Below are 18,861 nucleotides of genomic sequence, written 5' to 3' on the forward strand. Positions count from 1 at the left end.
GGCATAGACAGATTTAGCAAACTGCTTATGGTTTTATATGCTTTTGCTTTCCCTTTATCTTGAGGATTCCATATTTTTACGAGTATTCCTCCATGAAAAGAGAGAACCCTGTAGAAAAGAGGTACCAAGCAACAAAGGTGCCGTGGCTCATGTCAGTTACCACAGCTCCACTAAAGTTTGTAACTACATCAAATCATACTTCTCTAGACAGTAAAAAAGAATTCTCTCTCACTAAAACATGCACCAAGTTTCAGTTAACCCTAAACCATCTGAACATCTGGGGTGCCCAGGTTTAGTGGAAAAGTATAGAGAGGGACATGTTAATCTGACCTGACCTCTAGATGGCCTATTTTAAAGGCTATTGCAGTCAGGACTTTTGTTATCACCATAGTAAACTGATACTGTTAGATCTATGATAGTTATCACCTGCACTCTCGTCATTGGCCATTGCTCCTTCACTGGGGCTGGTCCGTTTAATGGCGTTCCGATATTTGTCCAGAATATCTTCAGCAACCTGAGTCTGTGCACTGAGCCTAGGGCTGGGCTCATCTGCAGGGGAAAAGAAAGAGAGCACATTATTCCCCAGGGTTTATACCAACCCTGCTGTTAGTATGACACCAGTAGTGTGATCCCAAAGGCAGATTAGGAGGTCAGACTAAAAAGGGCACATATCTCAGTGTTATGAGGCGCCATGCAGCTGCCTACTCAACCCCACTGCTAGGTCTGAGCGCCTTCCCAAAGCAGGACACAGGAAGCATCCCTCCACCTCAGCACTGTTCAAGTCACAGTAACGGTCAATTCATGTCAACAAAACTTCTACCAAAGGTTCCTTTTTTAGGATCGGGGGACAAACAAAAGAATAGTCTTGCTATATAACCCGGGCTGACCTTTAACTCATTGTGTAGCCCAAGATCAGGCTTTGAGTTTGTGGGTCTATATCTAAGCCTGCCAAGTGCTAAGACTTGAGACACACCACCGCACCAATCCCAACAATAAATTTTTATATACACAATCAGATATCTCCGTGCTGAAGGAAAAAAATTAACTATTTAAAATTAGACTTAATCTTTTATTAATTTTGATAAAATTAAAACGGTTTTCTCCTTTCTCTCTTTATATCACATCTGAACGTTTCTCTCATACCCCACCTGTTCATGACAGGGCAGCTGTCAGGGCACAGCTCTTCATTCCGTACAACAGTCACTGGCATTGCTAGAGAACCCAAGCGTCTGTTACCCTGACAACCAAATCAGCTATCAAAACTGTTGAGCTAGCTTGCTGTCATGATACATGCTTGTAACTCCAGTGCTTGGGAAGTAGAAGCAAGAGAATTGTGAATTCAAGGCCAGCCTAGTTTATAGTGAGACTCTGTCTCAAAAATAAATAAATAAATAAATAAATAATTAAAAAATAGGGGCTGGAGAGATGGCTCAGAGATTAAGAGTACTGACTGCTCTTCCAGAGGTCCTGAGTTCAATTCCCAGCAACCACATGGTGGCTCACAACCATCTATAATGAGATCTGGTGTCCTTTTCTGGCATACAAACATACATGGAAGGAATGTTGTATACATAATAAATAAATATTTTAAAAAAATAAAATAAAAAAGACAAGCTAGGGACATAGTTCAGTGGTTGAGTTTTGATTCCCAGCACCGCACACACAAGTCAGCCTACATTCTCAAACAGTACTCATTCATTAACTACTATGAATCTTCAATACAAAATAAAGTTCCATAGTGAAACTCCTAAGACTGAGCTAGGTCAATAGGTAACCAAGCTACATTCTGGTAGAATTCCATTTGGAAAAATTTCGAAAAATCTCATTAAAACCACTATGCATGGTTTGTATGTATGGCAACAGCAGCTGGTACTCATTACATGTGTACCACATAGCAGTGAACTGTGCCAAGCACCTGTGTAGGCACTTGCTCATCAGACAATTGCACAGAGAAGCATGGAGGCTGAGCAGCATGCTCAAGGACATTTCACCTCCACAAACAAGTATCTGCTATTCACATTTCTATAACATACCTCAAGCTATACAGTGATTCACAAAGCTGTGTTTTCTAGTTTTTATTTTTTTTGGGGGACAGGTCTCACTCTGTAGCCTACACTGGCCTTGAACTTGTGGCAATTCTCCTGCCCCAGCCTTCTTAGTGCCGGGATTATAGATGCAAGCATACCTGACTCCCAAAGTCATTTAAGATTGTCTGCTGTAAGTAGTGTAGTCATGACAAGAGACTCAGAAACTCTTGTGAACTTTTTCAAAATATAAGTGCAACCATTGCAGAATCCTTTAAAGGAACAATATTTTTGGATATAGCTTTAAAAAGACTCATTATTTATTCATTTACTATTTGGAGTGTTTTGCTCATGCATGCACATGTACTATGTGCACACTTGGTGCCTGAAGAGGGTTTCAGAGCCCTTGGAACTGGAGTTACAGCTGGCTGTAAGCCAACATACAAGTGACGGGAACTGAACCCAGGTTTTCTACAAGGGCAGCAAGTGCTCCAAAGTGTTGAGCATCCCTCCAGCTCCACTGCTATCTTTTGAGAGCTCACAAGGACTGTAAAAGGGACACATATAAATTGGCTAAAATGAGTCAATTAAACTATAATGTTGCTTACTGCATTTTCCTTTGATAAGCTGCTATGTAGGGCTGGGGTACAGTTAGTAGGAGACTGCCTGATGGCAGGTGTAAGCCTGGGTTCAGTCCCCAGCACTGTTACATAACATAATGACAACACCATAGGCACAAAGGTATTCCCAGAGAAAAATGGGAGGAAGCAGTTTAAGTGCTTCAATAGCAAAAGAATAGTTACACTACAGTGTAATAGAATCAAATCATTTACAGCCGGTAAAAATGATTAAAAAACCAACTGTACCCAGCAGAAACTGGAAAGTGTATGAAACATAGTAAAGATAAATACGAAGTCATAGAGGTCTGATTCAGTCACAGAAAAGTCACCATGCACAAATACTGAGGAAGACTGAGACAGACCACAAAGTCAGCTCTTAGAGCAGCAGGAATATAGTCAGGCTCACATGGAACACCTGTTTATAACACTGAAACCTCCATTAGCTAGGACTGGATAGAATTTCTCCAATAAGAATGCTAAGATTCTTCGATCAGACCCAAAGAAAATGAACCACTTTGTGAAAAGAAAAAAGCTTTATTCAGCTTCCAATCTCTTCGAGAAAAAAAAAAATTGCTCAAAGACCTAACAACTTACAACTTCTTCAAAGTCCTTAATCAACAATGTAATTCAGCTTGTATGCACTGCTTGTACCCCCCTCTGTCCTTTCTTTTAAAGGCACTGGCCAGGAACTCATTCTGTAGACCGAGCTGGCCTTCAACTCTGCCTCCTGAGTGCTGGGATTAAAAGGCGTGCACCAGTATACTCAATGACACTGGTGTCCTAACAGCAAGACCTGGGACACAGGAAAATAGACAGACACACTGCTCCAAAACAGCATCTTTTCAACTCTTTCTAACCACACTGAAATGCTCCAGCACACACAGCCCATGTGTGATTTGATTTAACACCCACAGTACCTAGTACAGTGTCTGGCAAGACTCAGATGATCAACCAGTATTTGCTGACTGAATAGGACAGACGGGCTGTGCTCACCAGGGAACTGTGGCCTATCCACCTGTCTCCTGCTGCTCAGACCCTTTATTATAGGAAAGTTACTGTATCAAATAAAGCAGGGTTATATAGACTGATATATGGGTGCACTTAACACGTACAATCAGACATTAGAACAAGCATCAAAATGGGATGCTGCACGTATTGTGCTGGTTGGTCACTTTTGAGAGCATCTTTTTTTTTCTTTTTCTTTTCCCAAGACAGGGTTTCTCTGTGTAACCCTGGCTGTCCTGGAACCCACTTACTCTGTAGACCAGGCTGGCCTTAAACTCACAGAGATCCGCCTGCCTCTGCCTCCCAAATGTTGGGATTAAAGGCGTGCGCCACCACCATCCAGCTGACCTATTCCACTTTTAACTTAAAAAGCTTTATTATGACTTAGAATGGGAAGACAGCACACCTTAAAATTAAGATAAGAAAAAACAAAAAGAGAAGTAAACTTCCCTCCAGATGCACTACGGCACTGGCCATTTACACCAGCTCTCATGCTCGGCTTATGGGCACCAAGGGAGCTACAGAATGCAGGTGTGGGACAGGGAAGATCCCTAAAGCTCTGCCATGGGTTGGACAGCAGTAATAGTGGGTCAAGCTATAAAAAACAAAAAAGAAAACCTAGTGAGATCTTTAACTTTTAGTACAATGGTTGGCATTTGTGTTTGAACAAATACTTTAATCATGAAAAAAATAAAATGATATCATAGTATTTCACTGTGATCCTAAATAAACTAGAACTACAGATGAAAATAAATTTAGTATCCTACAGCCAGTGTTAGAGAAAACTAGCCAGCCAATCGTCCAGAGATATGGCATGCACAGCACTAGAGGCAGCGCCACACGCTCCAACAGCCCGTGGCAGTGGCATTGTCCCCTGGCGGTGAGTTCTCAGGCAGGCCTTGTCAGAAACAGGTTATGGTAATGAGGATGGTGATGGTAGTGGTGGTCTGTAGGAAGAGCACACCAAGACCCACCGTGGCCCCTAGGTGGACCACAGAGCCATGAAGAACATACTCCCCACCGAACACACACAGACACACTCTTCTAAAAAGGCAACGCTTATGGCATCCAAGAAAAAAATGTTATGAAATATGTGCTCTGGGAATGAAGGAGCCAGGAAGCCCATGGGTCTACAAACCTGTGAGTGTTGAGAATCTGTCAGGCCCCAGATCATCTTTGTCTTTTTCTTGTTTTTCTTTCTTTCTAAATGGTATAGGAGCTGGAAATTAAATAAAGTCAGTAGTGTGACATACAACATACTGCACTCCTTGGAAGTTAACTGCTGTGCCAACATTTCTAAGTGAGGGAGGCTGAAAGTTTAAAAGTTTAGAAATCCCAAATGTCAACTGATAATCATTAAGATAGCATCAATGGTTCTTAAAGGAGCTTTCAGAAGCTACTGTGGAGTCTTCTGCCATAGAAAGAATGGTTTAATGAGGATCCACTGGGAGTAAATCAAAACCATTGCCTCTTAACCTCGCCAACAGAACACATTCAGAGTTCCTGCCTCACTCACTCCGCCCCATTAAGTGGACTTGAGCATGGGCAGAAGCAGGTCTCAGCCTCCTGTAAGTGCACAGCCTGGGGAAAGGCCTATGGGACAGGTCCCCAACGTTTGAGTGATCTCTTCCTTCAGGAAGAGGAATTTCTGCTGACTCAATCAATGTCAAGCTATTCACTAAAAATAAATGTATACAAGTACCTTCCAAAATAGACACTAGCTACTTCTGTAGGGCACACACGTTTTCAATGCACATAGACATGTGAAACTTAGATCTGTTCCAGGAACATCAAAGTGGCTTAAATACATTAAATTAACAGCAACAATAGCATGCCAAGAGTCCTCCATGTTTAACAACAGTGATTGGCATATTTCCATTTAGGACACCACTGCCACTTCCCACAAAGAACAGGACATTTTAAAGCTCTGCCAGAGCATTCTCTCAGTGAAAGCATTTCTACACTTCCACACAGCTAGAGACAGGCCCAGCAACGTCATAGAGGCGTGGTGAGACTTGAAGCTCTAAAGTTTTATGAAATTACCTTTAGGCATAGCTGACACGAAGCGTTTTCTCCACCAAGGCCTGCTCCTGTCTGATCTCTCATCATCACTATCCTTGCGCTCTTCAGCCTGCAGAGAGAGTCTGATGCTTTATTGTGAGTTGAGCAATAGGATAAGTTGTTATGAAAAGAATTTCAGTAAGGCTGTATGCCAGTCCTATTTGCCTTAAAACTGTTCTTTTTGGGGTGTTAGCAGGGGAGAACTCAGGGCCCATGGCCTCTAAGTCACATTCCCAGCACAGAAAACTACTAATGCCTGCACCGCCCTCTGCTGTGAGGAAGAACACCCTTCAGGTCAGGGTGGTGTGTGTGAGGGTAGGTACTATCCATAACTGCTAGAAAACCAAAGAGCTAACAGAACATGGTATCACGGGTACCCAAAGCTCACTTATAAAGGAAGTGTTAGAGCTTCCTTCTGGGTAGAGTTCAGTAGAAAGAACAAGTGCTCAGCAGGTACCAACTCTGGGGTCAATCCTCAGCACAAAAGCAAGACAAAACAAAACAGGAAACCCTAAGTAAAAGCAGTGCAGTGAATACTAATGAGGGCAGGGACTGTGTGATGTAGCAATAGTAACCTGGTGTGTCAGAACCCAGCATGAGAACAGATCTCTCAGCCCTTCAGCTGCCTGAGAAAATAGCTCCTGTTATTAGGGGCTTTGTTGTTGTTGTTTTGAGACAGAGTCTTAATCTGTAGCCCAGGCTGACCTCTTCCTTAGCAATACTCCTATCTCAGCCTCCCAATTACTGGAATTATAGGCATGAGCTACCATGCTCAGTTCTTAAGTCCTTCCCCCTGCCCCATTGCTGGGTCTCACTGTGTAACCCCTGGCTGTCCTAAAACTCAGAGATCTAAACTCTGTCTCCTGTGAGTTTAAACAGTGTTGGGATTAAAAGTGTGTACCACCATGCCCTGTCCTAAAATCCTTTCTATATATGAGTAACATGAAGCTAAATGAGGTAACCTTCCTCAAGTTACACAGCCTGCATGTGGCACAGCTGCCCATCAAACCTAGACCTGCCTTTGGTCACCAATCATACAGTCATCATCAACTCTGTTCACATTCAAGGACAGGGCCAGTAATCCATTACTAACCTATGTGACCTCAAAAAATCTCTTAATTTCCATTTCTTTTATTTACAGAATTGTGACTAAAGTACATTCTTGGCTGTTAGAGCAGTGCCTTTTCTTGCCCATTAGTCCGATCTCATTCTGAGTGCTTTCTACTTTGTAACCAACAGTCTCTTTCTACACAGAAGACTTCATGTGAATAGAGAGAATAAAATTACCTAAAAACACTTAACAGGTGATTCCTGCAATCAGAGAGACCGGAGCTCATGTGGCAGGAAAGTTAGAGGTGACACTGGAATGTTTATGTACGTTTACACACATGAGTTAGAGGTGACACTGGAATGTTTATGTACACGTTTACACACGAGTTAGAGGTGACACTGGAATGTTTATGTACACGTTTACACACATGAGTTAGAGGTGACACTGGAATGTTAATGTACACGTTTACACACGAGTTAGAGGTGACACTGGAATGTTAATGTACACGTTTACACACATGAGTTAGAGGTGACACTGGAATGTTTATGTACACATTTACACACATGAGTTAGAGGTGACACTGGAATGTTTATGTACACGTTTACACGCATGAGCTAGAGGTGGTGCTGGGATGTCTGTCTACACGTTTTCACACGAGGAATAACGAAAGCAGTTTCTCACTATTGAAGAGTGAAAGCAGGGGAGAGGGAGTGAAACAGAATAAACTTTTCTCCAGACTGAAACCAAGTGCTCAGTGTGCGCTCACTGCTTCCTCTGTGCTGAGAAAGACAGAGATGAAGTGAACACGGAGGTGACTGTGTACACAGAGGCTCACACACAAATATCACCTAGCTCTAGCCATTGAGAGCTCTGAGCAGCAACATGCCACAGAAATGAGTTTTGACTCATCTCAGTTTCTAAAAACTAGTTTTGACCAAAGGACCTAAGATCCTTAGAGAAAAATTAAACTCTAGGAAGAGACAGAGAATACAGCGTAGGAGCTCAGCAGTTGGGGTACTGCGTGCTCTTCTAGTGCACCAGCTCCCATTCCCAAACTCGCATGCTGGCTCACAATCATTTGTAACTCTGGTCCTAAGGGACCTGATGCCCTAATTTGGCCTCTGCAGGTGCTTTATGTGTATGGTACACAGACAGACACCTGGGCAAACACACTCACACATAAAATAAAAACGATCTTAAAATAAAGGGTAAAAAATTGGCCGAGACGAAAGTGAACAAGCAGCAGAGTGAAAGTGTACAAGGCCTGGTGACAGTGACTGTGGAGTCCTGCTGCTCTAACCAGGGCTCAGGGGAGTGCAGGCAGAGGCATAACAATTATCACAAGTTCAAGACCAGCCATGTCAACATAGTAAGTTTCTGGTCACCTTGGAATAGATAATGAGAACCTTTTTCAAAAACAGCAACAATAACAACAATAACAAACCAATAAAACAAATGAAAAGAGACATGGGGAGACACGGCTGGGGTGACATTTCAGAGTGCTGACGAGTGGGATCACATGCAGGACAGCATCACAACAAATGTGTCACCTGTTGGAAATGTACAATGAACTCAACAAAGAATTGAACTGGGCTGAGAAAGAAGTATTTTGTCTTCCCAACTTCATGACTTTCAAATAAAATGGCATTCCTCATTTAATCATCAAGAGAGTACTAGGAGTCAGTCCTAGGTGTTCTGCTCGGAGAAAAGATCTAACAAGACCACAGAACCAAGCTGTGTTGTATCTATTCAATAGATGACTAGACTAAGAGGGTTTTTTTTTCTTTGTTTGAGACAGGTTTTTCTCTGTGTAGCCCTGGCTGTCCTGGAATTCACTCTGTAGACCAGGCTGGCCTCAAACTCATGGAGATCCACCTGCCTCTGCTTCCCAAGTGCCGAGATTAAAGTGTGCACCACTACCGCCCAGCATGACAGATCATCTTTAATTACAACCACAGTCATCCTCAATCTTCAATTCATATTCCATGTTCATTTCAGACATCATAGGAACCCGTAACATAGAACACTGGCTGACCATAAAGCGAAAGCTCTACATGGCTAGTGTCCCATACCTCTCCTCTTGAAGAGTCCTTACTCGGAGAAGAAGATGACGAATGAGGTGCAGCCACCAAAGAAGTAGCACCCGTGGCTGCAGCTGGAGGGAGCTCGTCGTTCCCAGAACGGCGGTTGCAACTGGGGTCACTCATGGGCCGCCGCACAGAAGACACTACGTCAGAGCTCCTGCTGCGAACCAGTCTCTCAGGGTAAGAATGCCTCTGCTTGAACGCCTCCATTTCAGCTGCGGTTAGAACGTGAGAACCAAAGGTGGGCAGCCTGGCCTCATTCCCTCCCACTGCACCTTCCAGGATTGGAGGATCCGGGGGTGGGTGCGAGGGTCGGGCATAGTGAACCTTCGGCCTTACCACAGCAGAGGCCCCTGTAACACAGCAAAGAAGTATTACAGACAGCATGGAACTATTCAACAAAGGCATCAACCAGAGGCTGGCAATATCTTGCTTCTGTTTATGACAAGAGTCCAAAAGTTCTTGCCACAAGCTTACCATCGTGTGAAGACAGTGGATCAAACATGGCAAGCAGAGACTCTGACTGCGAGGGAGGCGAGGTCAGCTGGTGGGCACCTACAACAAGACCAACCATGAGATGAAGCCAGATGTAGACAGCACATCCCACACTGAAGAAGGCACTGGTACTCTTCCACAATTTCTCTCTCTTGATTAATTAGAACCTCAGAAGCTTACCAGAAATAAGTAAAACATATAAATATCAATTTCTGATTACCCCACAAGATAGTGGTGGTGCCTGACAGGGAGGGAGAGGCAGGCAGCCTCTGAATTCAAGGCCAGCCTGGTCTACAGAGTGAGTTCCAGGACAGCCAGGGCAACACAAAGAAACCCTGTCTCAAAAACAAAAAACAAAAACACACACACAAAAAAAAAGAAAGAAAAACAAGGGGGTCTGGAGAGATGGCTCAGCGGTTAAGATCACTGGCTGTTTTGCCAAAGGTCCTGAGTTCAATTCCCAGCAACCATATGGTGGCTCACAACCATCTGTAATGAAATCTGGTGCCCTCTTCTGGTGTGCAGACATCCATGCAGACAGAATGCTGTATACATAATAAATAAATAAATTTTTTTTTTTTAAAAAAAAAAAAGAAAAACAAGAAGCAAAAAATTCTGATCACCCTACATTTTAATCTGCATGTAAGGATTCTCACTACATTTAGAGGGTAGACAAATGTGGGTGTTGCCACAGCTAGTGTGAAGAGCACAATCATGAGACGGCAACCATATTTCCTAATGGCTCACGCCCTCAGAGACTAACTTCCCCCGACCTATACAATCAAGCAATACTATCCAAAAAGGAGGTGATTAAAGAACTGTGAATTGCCGGGCGGTGGTGGCGCACGCCTTTAATCCCAGCACTTGGGAGGCAGAGGCAGGCGGATCTCTGTGAGTTCGAGACCAGCCTGGTCTACAGAGCTAGTTCCAGGACAGGCTCCAAAACCACAGAGAAACCCTGTCTCAAAAAACCAAAAAAAAAAAAAAAAAAAAAAAAAGAACTGTGAATTTTGAAAGTATAAACATGGCTTTCAGCAGATGACTTGATTTTAAAAACTCTAACCTCTAAATGTACTATTTTAGGTTACAGAGCCCCCACTGCTAAAAAGAAACCCCTATGCACATCTTAACACAACTAGAAGTGTTAAATATTAAAATAGATTAATATACAGAGAATAAAACTTTCTTCATTCATAGATTTCCTTATTTCAGATTTAGAATATGAACATTTAAAGTACACATTGATGAGTTATGCCTGAGAGTTATACTAATCGATGAAATATTAACAGTATATGGCCTTTGTTGTTACTGTTTGTTGGCTTTTTTTATATTTAGTTTTATCTTGTGTGTATGCCTGTGTGTGCATGCAGTATCCACGGAGGCCAGAAGAGGACATTGGACCATCTTGGCCCTGGAGCTAGACACAGTTGTGAGCCACCATGTGGGTACTAAGGGTCTAGCTCCTCTGTGAGTTTCCAAGTTGGCCAAAGTCAGAGAGTTCCTTTTGCCTCTAGTTTCTTGCATAGTTGTCTTGCATTTACCTCAAAAAGGCCCCACCCAGGTGTTGGGCAGAGAGTTCTGCTTTCTCAAGGTTATAGTCAACAGCTGTGGCTACTGGCCAGTTCTTGGGCTCCAGGAATAAAGAAGTAGACCTGTTCCCACCTCAAACAAGAGCCTAAGGGTCCAACTAAGTTCCAGTTTCCTTTATGGAGATACTTGGGATTCCACCCAGGGAATGGTTTGCGTACAGAGTGTTTTGGTCTAGGGTGCAAGCGTGACCTGGTGACTTGTTTTGTTCTAGTAACAGAATATTTATGGATATAGCCTGAGACCTTCAACTGGTCAGTTCATTTCCTTGTATCATGTTAATGCAGTCTTTTGTCTTACTCCTAACTTTTGAAGTCAGGGATATTTTAAACAGTTGGAAATTAAACGCTGTTGAATTTTCAATACCCACTGAAAACTTCCTTCCTGATACTATCCTATATGTTTCTGTTTCTCCATTTTCATTCAGATCTTCATATTCTTCACTATATTTCTAAATTCCCATGCCTCTACTCTGGAGAAAGTATTTTTGTTAACACTGACCCCCTAACACCTCTGAAAAGGCAGTCAGTGCTCTTAACTGCAGAGACATCTCCCCAGGCCCACTTTGGTGTTTTTGAGACAGATTCTCATTATGTAGAGCAGGCAAGTCTCAAACTCATAGAGATCCACCTGCTTCCACCTCCTGAGTGCTAGGATTATCACCACGGAAGGTTATGATATAATCATTTTAAAATGCCATTTGTCTTCCACTACTTACCATGGGCTATGTCATCCATGTCTGGACTAGTTACAGAATCTTTACCCCCAAAATCAGAGCTGCACTCAGACCTCAGGTCTTCAATCTTATTGGGAATATCCTCTGATGTAGCACTTATACCTTTGAAAATATAGCAAAATTAAGTAAGTAAATAAACTACAAGAATAGAGTAGTTACACAAATTTCTATGAAGTTTGGAGAAATTCTTTCTCAAACTTTATATATGCCAGTTCTATACATGTGTGTTGCTGAGTACTGTGAATTTATCATACTGTCATTCAAATACACTCATCTTACTTTATACATTATCAGAATTACCGTGTTATACCTAAATATTGTAGCAGAAGCTACCAACAATATCAAGAATTGTAGAAGATCATCAATAGTTTCCACAGGCTGTAAAAGCCACACATTAAGTTCTCAAAGATCATGAAGGATGATGATGGAGATGACTAAACTCTCAAGTCAAACATCTCTCTTGGGGATGGAGATGCAGTGAGGGAGCATGACCTTCATGCCCAGCCTGGGATCCACAGCTAGTACCATACCATGAAACAACAATGATGAAACCCACTATCTCTTTGGTAACACTTTATAAATAGGAAATAGAGGATGCCTTCAAATTCCTAGTCCTTAAAACAAGACAGACATACCGGACACAACACTGAGGCCTGGTGTGCTGGGACGGGAACTGACCTCCCTGACATCCGTATCATCAGACGTGCTGCCCAGTCCAGAACAGCTCTCAAGCTCTTGGAGCCGCTCCTCCTGCTTTAAGTCTGGAGCCTCTGAACAGAAGACAGGAAGAGTCACCTAGTAATTCAGTGAGCATGGAAAGTTCAGCTTTTGTGACTCGGACAAACAAGCTCTCAAGGTTAAGTCTAAGCTACTTAGCAGAGCTAGTTAGATCAGGGTTGCAAAAAGGCAAGGTTATGACTTTCTTCTGATATAAATCAGTTTGTTTTGTCCAGATGTTAACCTCTATAAAAAAAAAGAAAGAAAGAAAAACAAAACATATATAAGTTTTTAAAGACAGGGTTTCTCAGTGTAGCTTTTAGCTTTGAAGCCTGTGCTAGAACTCACTCTGTAGACCGGGCCGGCCTCGACTCACAGAAATCTGCCTGCCTCTCTGCCTCCTGAGTGCTGGGATTAAAAGCACACACACACCACCACACAGTAACCAAAATACATTCTTGGTTAACATGAAAACAGTATTAGAAGGTACAGAATAGCTTAGCGTTGCACTGATCTGTCTAAATTTTAATGTTTCAAAAGCGCTTTTAAAAGGGCTGGAGAGATGGCTCAGCAGTTAAAGGCACGAGCTCCTCTTCCAGAGGTTCTGGAGTTCAATTCCCAGCACTTACACGGTGGCTCACAACCATCTGCAATGGGATCAATGCCCTCTTCTGGTGTGCATGAAGACAAAGCATTTACATATGTAAAATACATAAGTAGATAAATCTAAGAAAAAAAATTGAGCTCATCACAAAGCCCAAAACTACATTTGAGCTGGAGAAATGGCTCAGAGATTAAGAGCACTAGCTCCCTCTTCCAGAGGTCCTGAGTTCAATTCCTAGCAACCACATGGTAGTTCACAACCATCTGTAATGAGATCTGGCACCCTTTCCTGCTGTGCAGACAGAACACTGTATAGTAAGTAAGTAAATAAATAAATGGATGGATGGATGAATAAACAGTAAATAAATAAATACTTTTAAAGAGTACTTTAAGATGGGCATGATGGCAGACACCACTGATCTTAGCACTGAGAACGGAGGCAAGTGGATTTCTGGGAGTTTGAGGCCAGCCTGATATACAGAGCGAGTTCCAGGAAAAGTCCAAGATATATGGAGAGATCCTGCCTTAAACCATCCCCAAAAAGAAAGAAAAGAAAACAAACAAACCCAAAAAACTTCTTTACTTAATTATTTATCCACTGGCTTTTTGAAAAGGGGTCTTGCTGTATAGCACAAGCGGAAATAACAGGTATGTGCCACTAAATTAAGTACCCTTTAAGAGACTGAAGAGATGGCTCAGAGTACTTGCTGCTTTTACAGAGGACCTGGGTTCAGTTCCCAGCCCCCACACGGCAGCTCAGAAATGGCTGTAACTCCAGTCCCAGGGAGTTGGACGTCCTCTTCTGACTTCCACAGGCCTTTGTACACACACATGCCATACATGCACACAAACACTCAGACATAAAAACTAAACATAAATAAATTAGGGCTAGAGAGATGTTTCAATGAACAATGTCTTCTGCTCTTCAGAGGATGGAGTTCAATTCCCAGCACCCACAACAGACCATTCATGAAAACCAGACTCCAGCTCCAGGAGACCCAATAACCTGTGGGCACCTGCATTTACATGTGCACATACCCACATACAGACACCAATATGAACATATAATTTTAAAAATTGTTTTTTATTTAAAAAAGATTAATAAACTTTTAGACATCCCTTAAAAGGGACAAGTTATTCCCAAAGTAAAATTTTTTTGTTAATATTTATTTATTTATTATGTATACAATATTCTGTCTATGTGTGTGTCTGCAGGCCAGAAGAGGGAACCTCATTACAGATGGTTGTGAGCCACCATATGGTTGCCGGAAATTGAACTCAGGACCTTTGGAAGAGCGGGCAATGCTCTTAACCACTAAGCCATCTTTCCAGCCCCCCAAGGTTAAATTTACATGTGTGCATGTGTGCTTGTGCTTCTCTTTTAGGAAATGGTTCTCTCCTTCTGAATACTGAACTCAGGCCTTGGACTCATTAAGCTATCTCAGTGGCCACCAGGGCTAAATGTAAGGACGTTGACTAGAAACGCAAATGTGCAGTCTGAGCAGAGCTATTACTCTCATCCTGGGATGAACTGGTGAAAGATACTGAACACAACATACACATAAAACTCTGCTGAGTTTCAAACAATTGCTTCAAATATAGTTTAATACAGACTCAGAAAGCATTTGCTATACTATTATTTATTATTATTATTATTATTATTATTATTATTATTTTGTTGTGGTTTGGTTTGGTTTTTCGAGATAGGGTCTCTCTGTGTATTCCTGGTTGTCCATGAACTCTGTAGACCAGGCTGGCCTTGAACTCAGAGATCTGTCTGCCTTGGCCTTCAAAGGCTGGGGTTATAGGCATGCGCCACCACGTCTAGTAGCATTTACTATGTTAATCAATGCTAACTAACAATAAACTTTTCCTTGATGAAAAGAAAATCTTCTACTTGAAATTCAACAATTGATTTTCTGGCATTTGTCTTATGTGTATGTGTGTATGAGTCATCAGGTATTATGTTAAATGCCTAAAATTCTAGTACTTTTATAGACTGAGGCAGAGGATTTTGAATACAAAGTCAGCCTGGACCAGACCCTGTCTCAAAAAACAAAACAAAACAAAACAAAAAGTATATCAGTTGGAAAAATATATCTAATATAGAAATTAGGACCCCTTACACAATAAAATATGCAAATAATGACAGCATACTAACCTGAGTCACTTGGCAATACCTCTACGCTCCAAGCTTCACTTGTGGTCTCTGATATGGTAGAGCCAGTGCAAGGGTCAAGGAGAACTGACCCTGAACCTGGGAGGCACAGCAAACTGCCTAACACATTCTCTGCTGCTGCACCTGCACAAACCAGTGGGAACAAAATGTTAGAAGGTTCTGAGAACAGTGGTAAACAAAATCTTACCAACAAGAAAGTGGCCAAGGAAGGAATTTCATTTAAGTCTGATACTAAAAACACAAAGTTCCCAGTTGAACACACTGGCACAACCTCCTTTTCTTTACTTCATGTGCATATATGTGCCTGAATTATGTGTACCACACACATGGAAGAGCCAAAGCAGATCAGAAGAGACATCAAATACCTGGAACCAGAGTTACGTGGTGCTGAGAACTGACTTCAGGCCCTCTCCTCTGGAAAAGCAGTAAATGTATTGCCCTAACTGCTGAGCCATCCCTCCAGGACCACAATCTTCTTTTCCTCCTGCTTAACTTTGACTCTCCACAGGGAAAACATATCTTTAGAGTCATGGCAACTTACTTTCACCGTGGCTTTTCAGCAAATCTTATCTATGTCCTTGATATCTTTTTTACCTTTATAGTCCCACAGGGATGCCAGAGAATTTAACCACAGAAAGTTATATTAGCCAAATACGTTTTCTTCCAGCATATCAGCAATAAATTCAGAGCAGTACATTTGCAAGACTACACAGCTCCTTCACAGCACTCAGCCAACTGCAAATACTGCTTGTGGCCAAGAACAATACTACATTGGCATCTGGAATAAAATAATACAAAACCAATTGGGAAATCTCTATACAATACTAAAAAACACAACTGGAGGGAATGAAACATTACCATACGCTTGCATTTAATATACTCAAGATGAGGAGAGATGGTTCAGCAGTTAAAATACTGGCTGCTTGGGCTGGAGAGATGGCTCAGTGGTTAAGAGCATCGCCTACTCTTCCAAAGGTCCTGAGTTCAATACCCAGCAACCACATGGTGGCTCACAACCATCTGTAATTAGGTCTGGTGCCCTCTTCTGGTCTGCAGACACACACACAGACAGAATATTGTATACATAATAAATAAATAAATATTTAAAAAAAAAATACTGGCTGTTTTTCCAAAAGAGTTAGGTTTGATTCCTAGCATCTACATGGCAGCTCACAGACAGCTGTAACTCCAGTGCCAGAGGATACAACACTCTCTTCTGGCCTCTTCAGCTGTCGTATACATGTGGTACACAGACAAATTGAAGATGGAAACTCTACACTACATTTGATTCAAGCTAATAAAAGAATAACTCTGGGGCTGGAGAGATGGCTCAGTAGTTAAGAGCACTGGCTGCTCATCTAGAGGACCCAGGTTCAATTCCCAAACCCACATGGCAGCTCACAACTGTCAGTTCCAGGGAACCTGACACCCTCACACAGACACACATGCAGGCAAAACACTAATGCACATAAAATAAAAATAAAATCATTTATGTAAAAAAAGAAACATTCTATTTGGGTTATGAGAAAGCTTTGAAATTAGTTACAAGTAAAAGCTACCTTTTACAGATCTAAAATTATAAGAGAACTGCGAATAAGGGCATGGGAGACAGCTCCGCAGCTGAGAGCATTGGTTGCACTTGTAGATGACCCAGGCTCAGTTCCAGAACTCCCACAAAGTGGATCACAAATGTTTGTAACTCCAGTTCCAGGGGATCCAATGACCACTTTTGGCCTCTGCGGATATCAGGTACACATGCAGTACACACACACACACACACACACTATATATATATATATATATATATATATATATATATATATATATATATATATCAGACACTCATACACATGAAATACAAATATCTGGAATTTGCCTAAGCCTGATGGGGAAGAATGGGAAAACATGGCCATGTGTGTCTAATTAATTTAGCTCAGGGCCAGGTACAGTGAGTTTCTACCATTCTCTGTTGTCTGCGGTTGATATTTTTCATGATTTAAAAAGAAAAGGAAGATAGTAATTAAAAGGCTGTATGAATCTTTCAAAAGTCACAAAAGAGCATTCTAAAAAGGGCAGGTTTTGAATGTCCTAACACAATAAATAAACTGACATTTTAAAAAAGGAAAAACTGGTTAGTTACACTTTAGAAGAGAGTTAGTCCTTCTGGAAATGAGTTCATTTCACTGTTTTCTATGGTTTTGTGGTGCTTGGGAACAGTTCCTAGACCATCACACAGGGTAGGCTCGTGTCCCAACAATAGCTACACCTCCAGCCCTCCTTTTAGAGAACTTCAGCATTCTCTGAGCCCATATGTTATGAATACAGTCTACGGAACCTTCGTTTTAAGGTAGGGTTTTTAGCCTCAAAAAGACAATAAGCTAATCATAAACTGAGTAAATATACTATGCCCCAGAGATAAAACTTGACATGAAATTAACTCAAAAGACTCTTGTGGCCGGGCGATGGTGGCGCACACCTTTAATCCCAGCACTCGGGAGGCAGAGGCAGGCGGATCTCTGTGAGTTTGAGACCAGCCTGGTCTACAGAGCTAGTTCCAGGACAGGCTCCAAAGCCACAGAGAAACCCTGTCTCGGAAAAACCAAAAAGACTCTTGTGTAGGTCTTTCCTTTTTTTCAAGACAGGGTTTCTCTGTGTAGTCCCTGGCTGTCCTAGAACTACCTATGTAGACCAGGCTGGCCTGAATTCACAGTGATCCACCTGCTTCTGCCTCATAAGAACTGGGATTAACCTTTCTTCTTTTTTTAAAAAAGTATGTAGTAGAACTGTGCTGAAACATGACACACACGGAGGTCAGAGGACAACTTGTGGGAGACAGTTCTCTTCTTTCCTCTATGGCTCCTAGGGGTCTGAGTCAGCTCATGAGGCTTAGCAGCAAATGCCTTTCCCAGATCAGCCATTTTACCAGCGTGGCAGGGTTAACATAAACAGTAGTTAACACATGCCTGTTTAGGTTGGACACTGAAATGCCTTGTTGCACATGGAAGCCATCAACCTAGGCAATGCTGAGAGCCCTACCTCTAGCCCTCCCGTGATGGACAAACAAACCTGACAACTAGATAGTTATTCATTCCTGCAGGCCCTGAACACCAGTTACCTGCAATCTCTTGCAAACGATCTTCATCCACGTTTGGGTCAAAGTCACTTCCCAGGACATCGGTGCTCCAGGTCTCACTCACTGTCTCTGATATGTCCCTATCATCTGTTAGTCCCATCATGTCACGAATCTCAAACTTCCTCAGTTTATCATCAAGATTATCTTGAGTTGTAGCTATCAAAAACAAATTTAAGCACTTTAAAAATGGTGGCAAAGCTACGACTTTTTGGTTGACCTAACGGGATTCTATCTTTAAACTTTAAGTTATTCATTTTATCATTAATAAGCACACATTCCAGCCTGCTCCCCACTGATCAATTCACCCCAATAAAGATTAGCAGAGATCTCCACCTAACCACTGCTGACAGGAGATAGAGGAGCCCAGTCTAAATGAGAAAAACTAAGCCAAACAGGAAAGCAAAGGTAAACACTTCAGGGTGGTTTACTGGATCCAATTATTGTTAATAATTAGGTGATAAACGCATATGCAAACTATTTCACTTGGCAATAGCTCTCAAGTGTGCATTCTACAGTTTTCATTCTTTTCTAGACCAATTTTCTACAACTCGTTTTGTGTATGTGAT

At 42.0% G+C, this 18,861-nt stretch overlaps 1 protein-coding gene across 7 annotated transcripts in view; it reads right to left on the reverse strand.

Moving 5' to 3' along the window:
* Gapvd1 (GTPase activating protein and VPS9 domains 1) overlaps positions 1-18,861 on the reverse strand; it is a 78,484-nt gene that overhangs the window by 18,325 nt on the left and 41,298 nt on the right. For 4 of the 7 annotated variants that reach the window (XM_041674366.1, XM_041674363.1, XM_041674362.1 and 1 more), the window contains 9 exons: positions 18,278-18,451; positions 15,145-15,285; positions 12,299-12,433; positions 11,646-11,765; positions 9,323-9,400; positions 8,834-9,198; positions 5,693-5,780; positions 4,788-4,868; positions 427-549 (listed from right to left, as the gene is read on the reverse strand). In XM_041674366.1, the coding sequence (XP_041530300.1) occupies positions 427-549; positions 4,788-4,868; positions 5,693-5,780; positions 8,834-9,198; positions 9,323-9,400; positions 11,646-11,765; positions 12,299-12,433; positions 15,145-15,285; positions 18,278-18,451 (1,305 nt within the window). The remainder of the gene's footprint in view (positions 1-426; positions 550-4,787; positions 4,869-5,692; positions 5,781-8,833; positions 9,199-9,322; positions 9,401-11,645; positions 11,766-12,298; positions 12,434-15,144; positions 15,286-18,277; positions 18,452-18,861) is intronic. The other 3 variants (XM_041674368.1, XM_041674367.1, XM_041674364.1) reach the window with 1 other exon arrangement.

Source organism: Microtus oregoni, unplaced genomic scaffold, assembly GCF_018167655.1.
Source record: "Microtus oregoni isolate MIOR12 unplaced genomic scaffold, Mior012 000025F_ref0000491, whole genome shotgun sequence".
Classification (NCBI taxonomy): Eukaryota; Metazoa; Chordata; class Mammalia; order Rodentia; family Cricetidae; genus Microtus; species Microtus oregoni.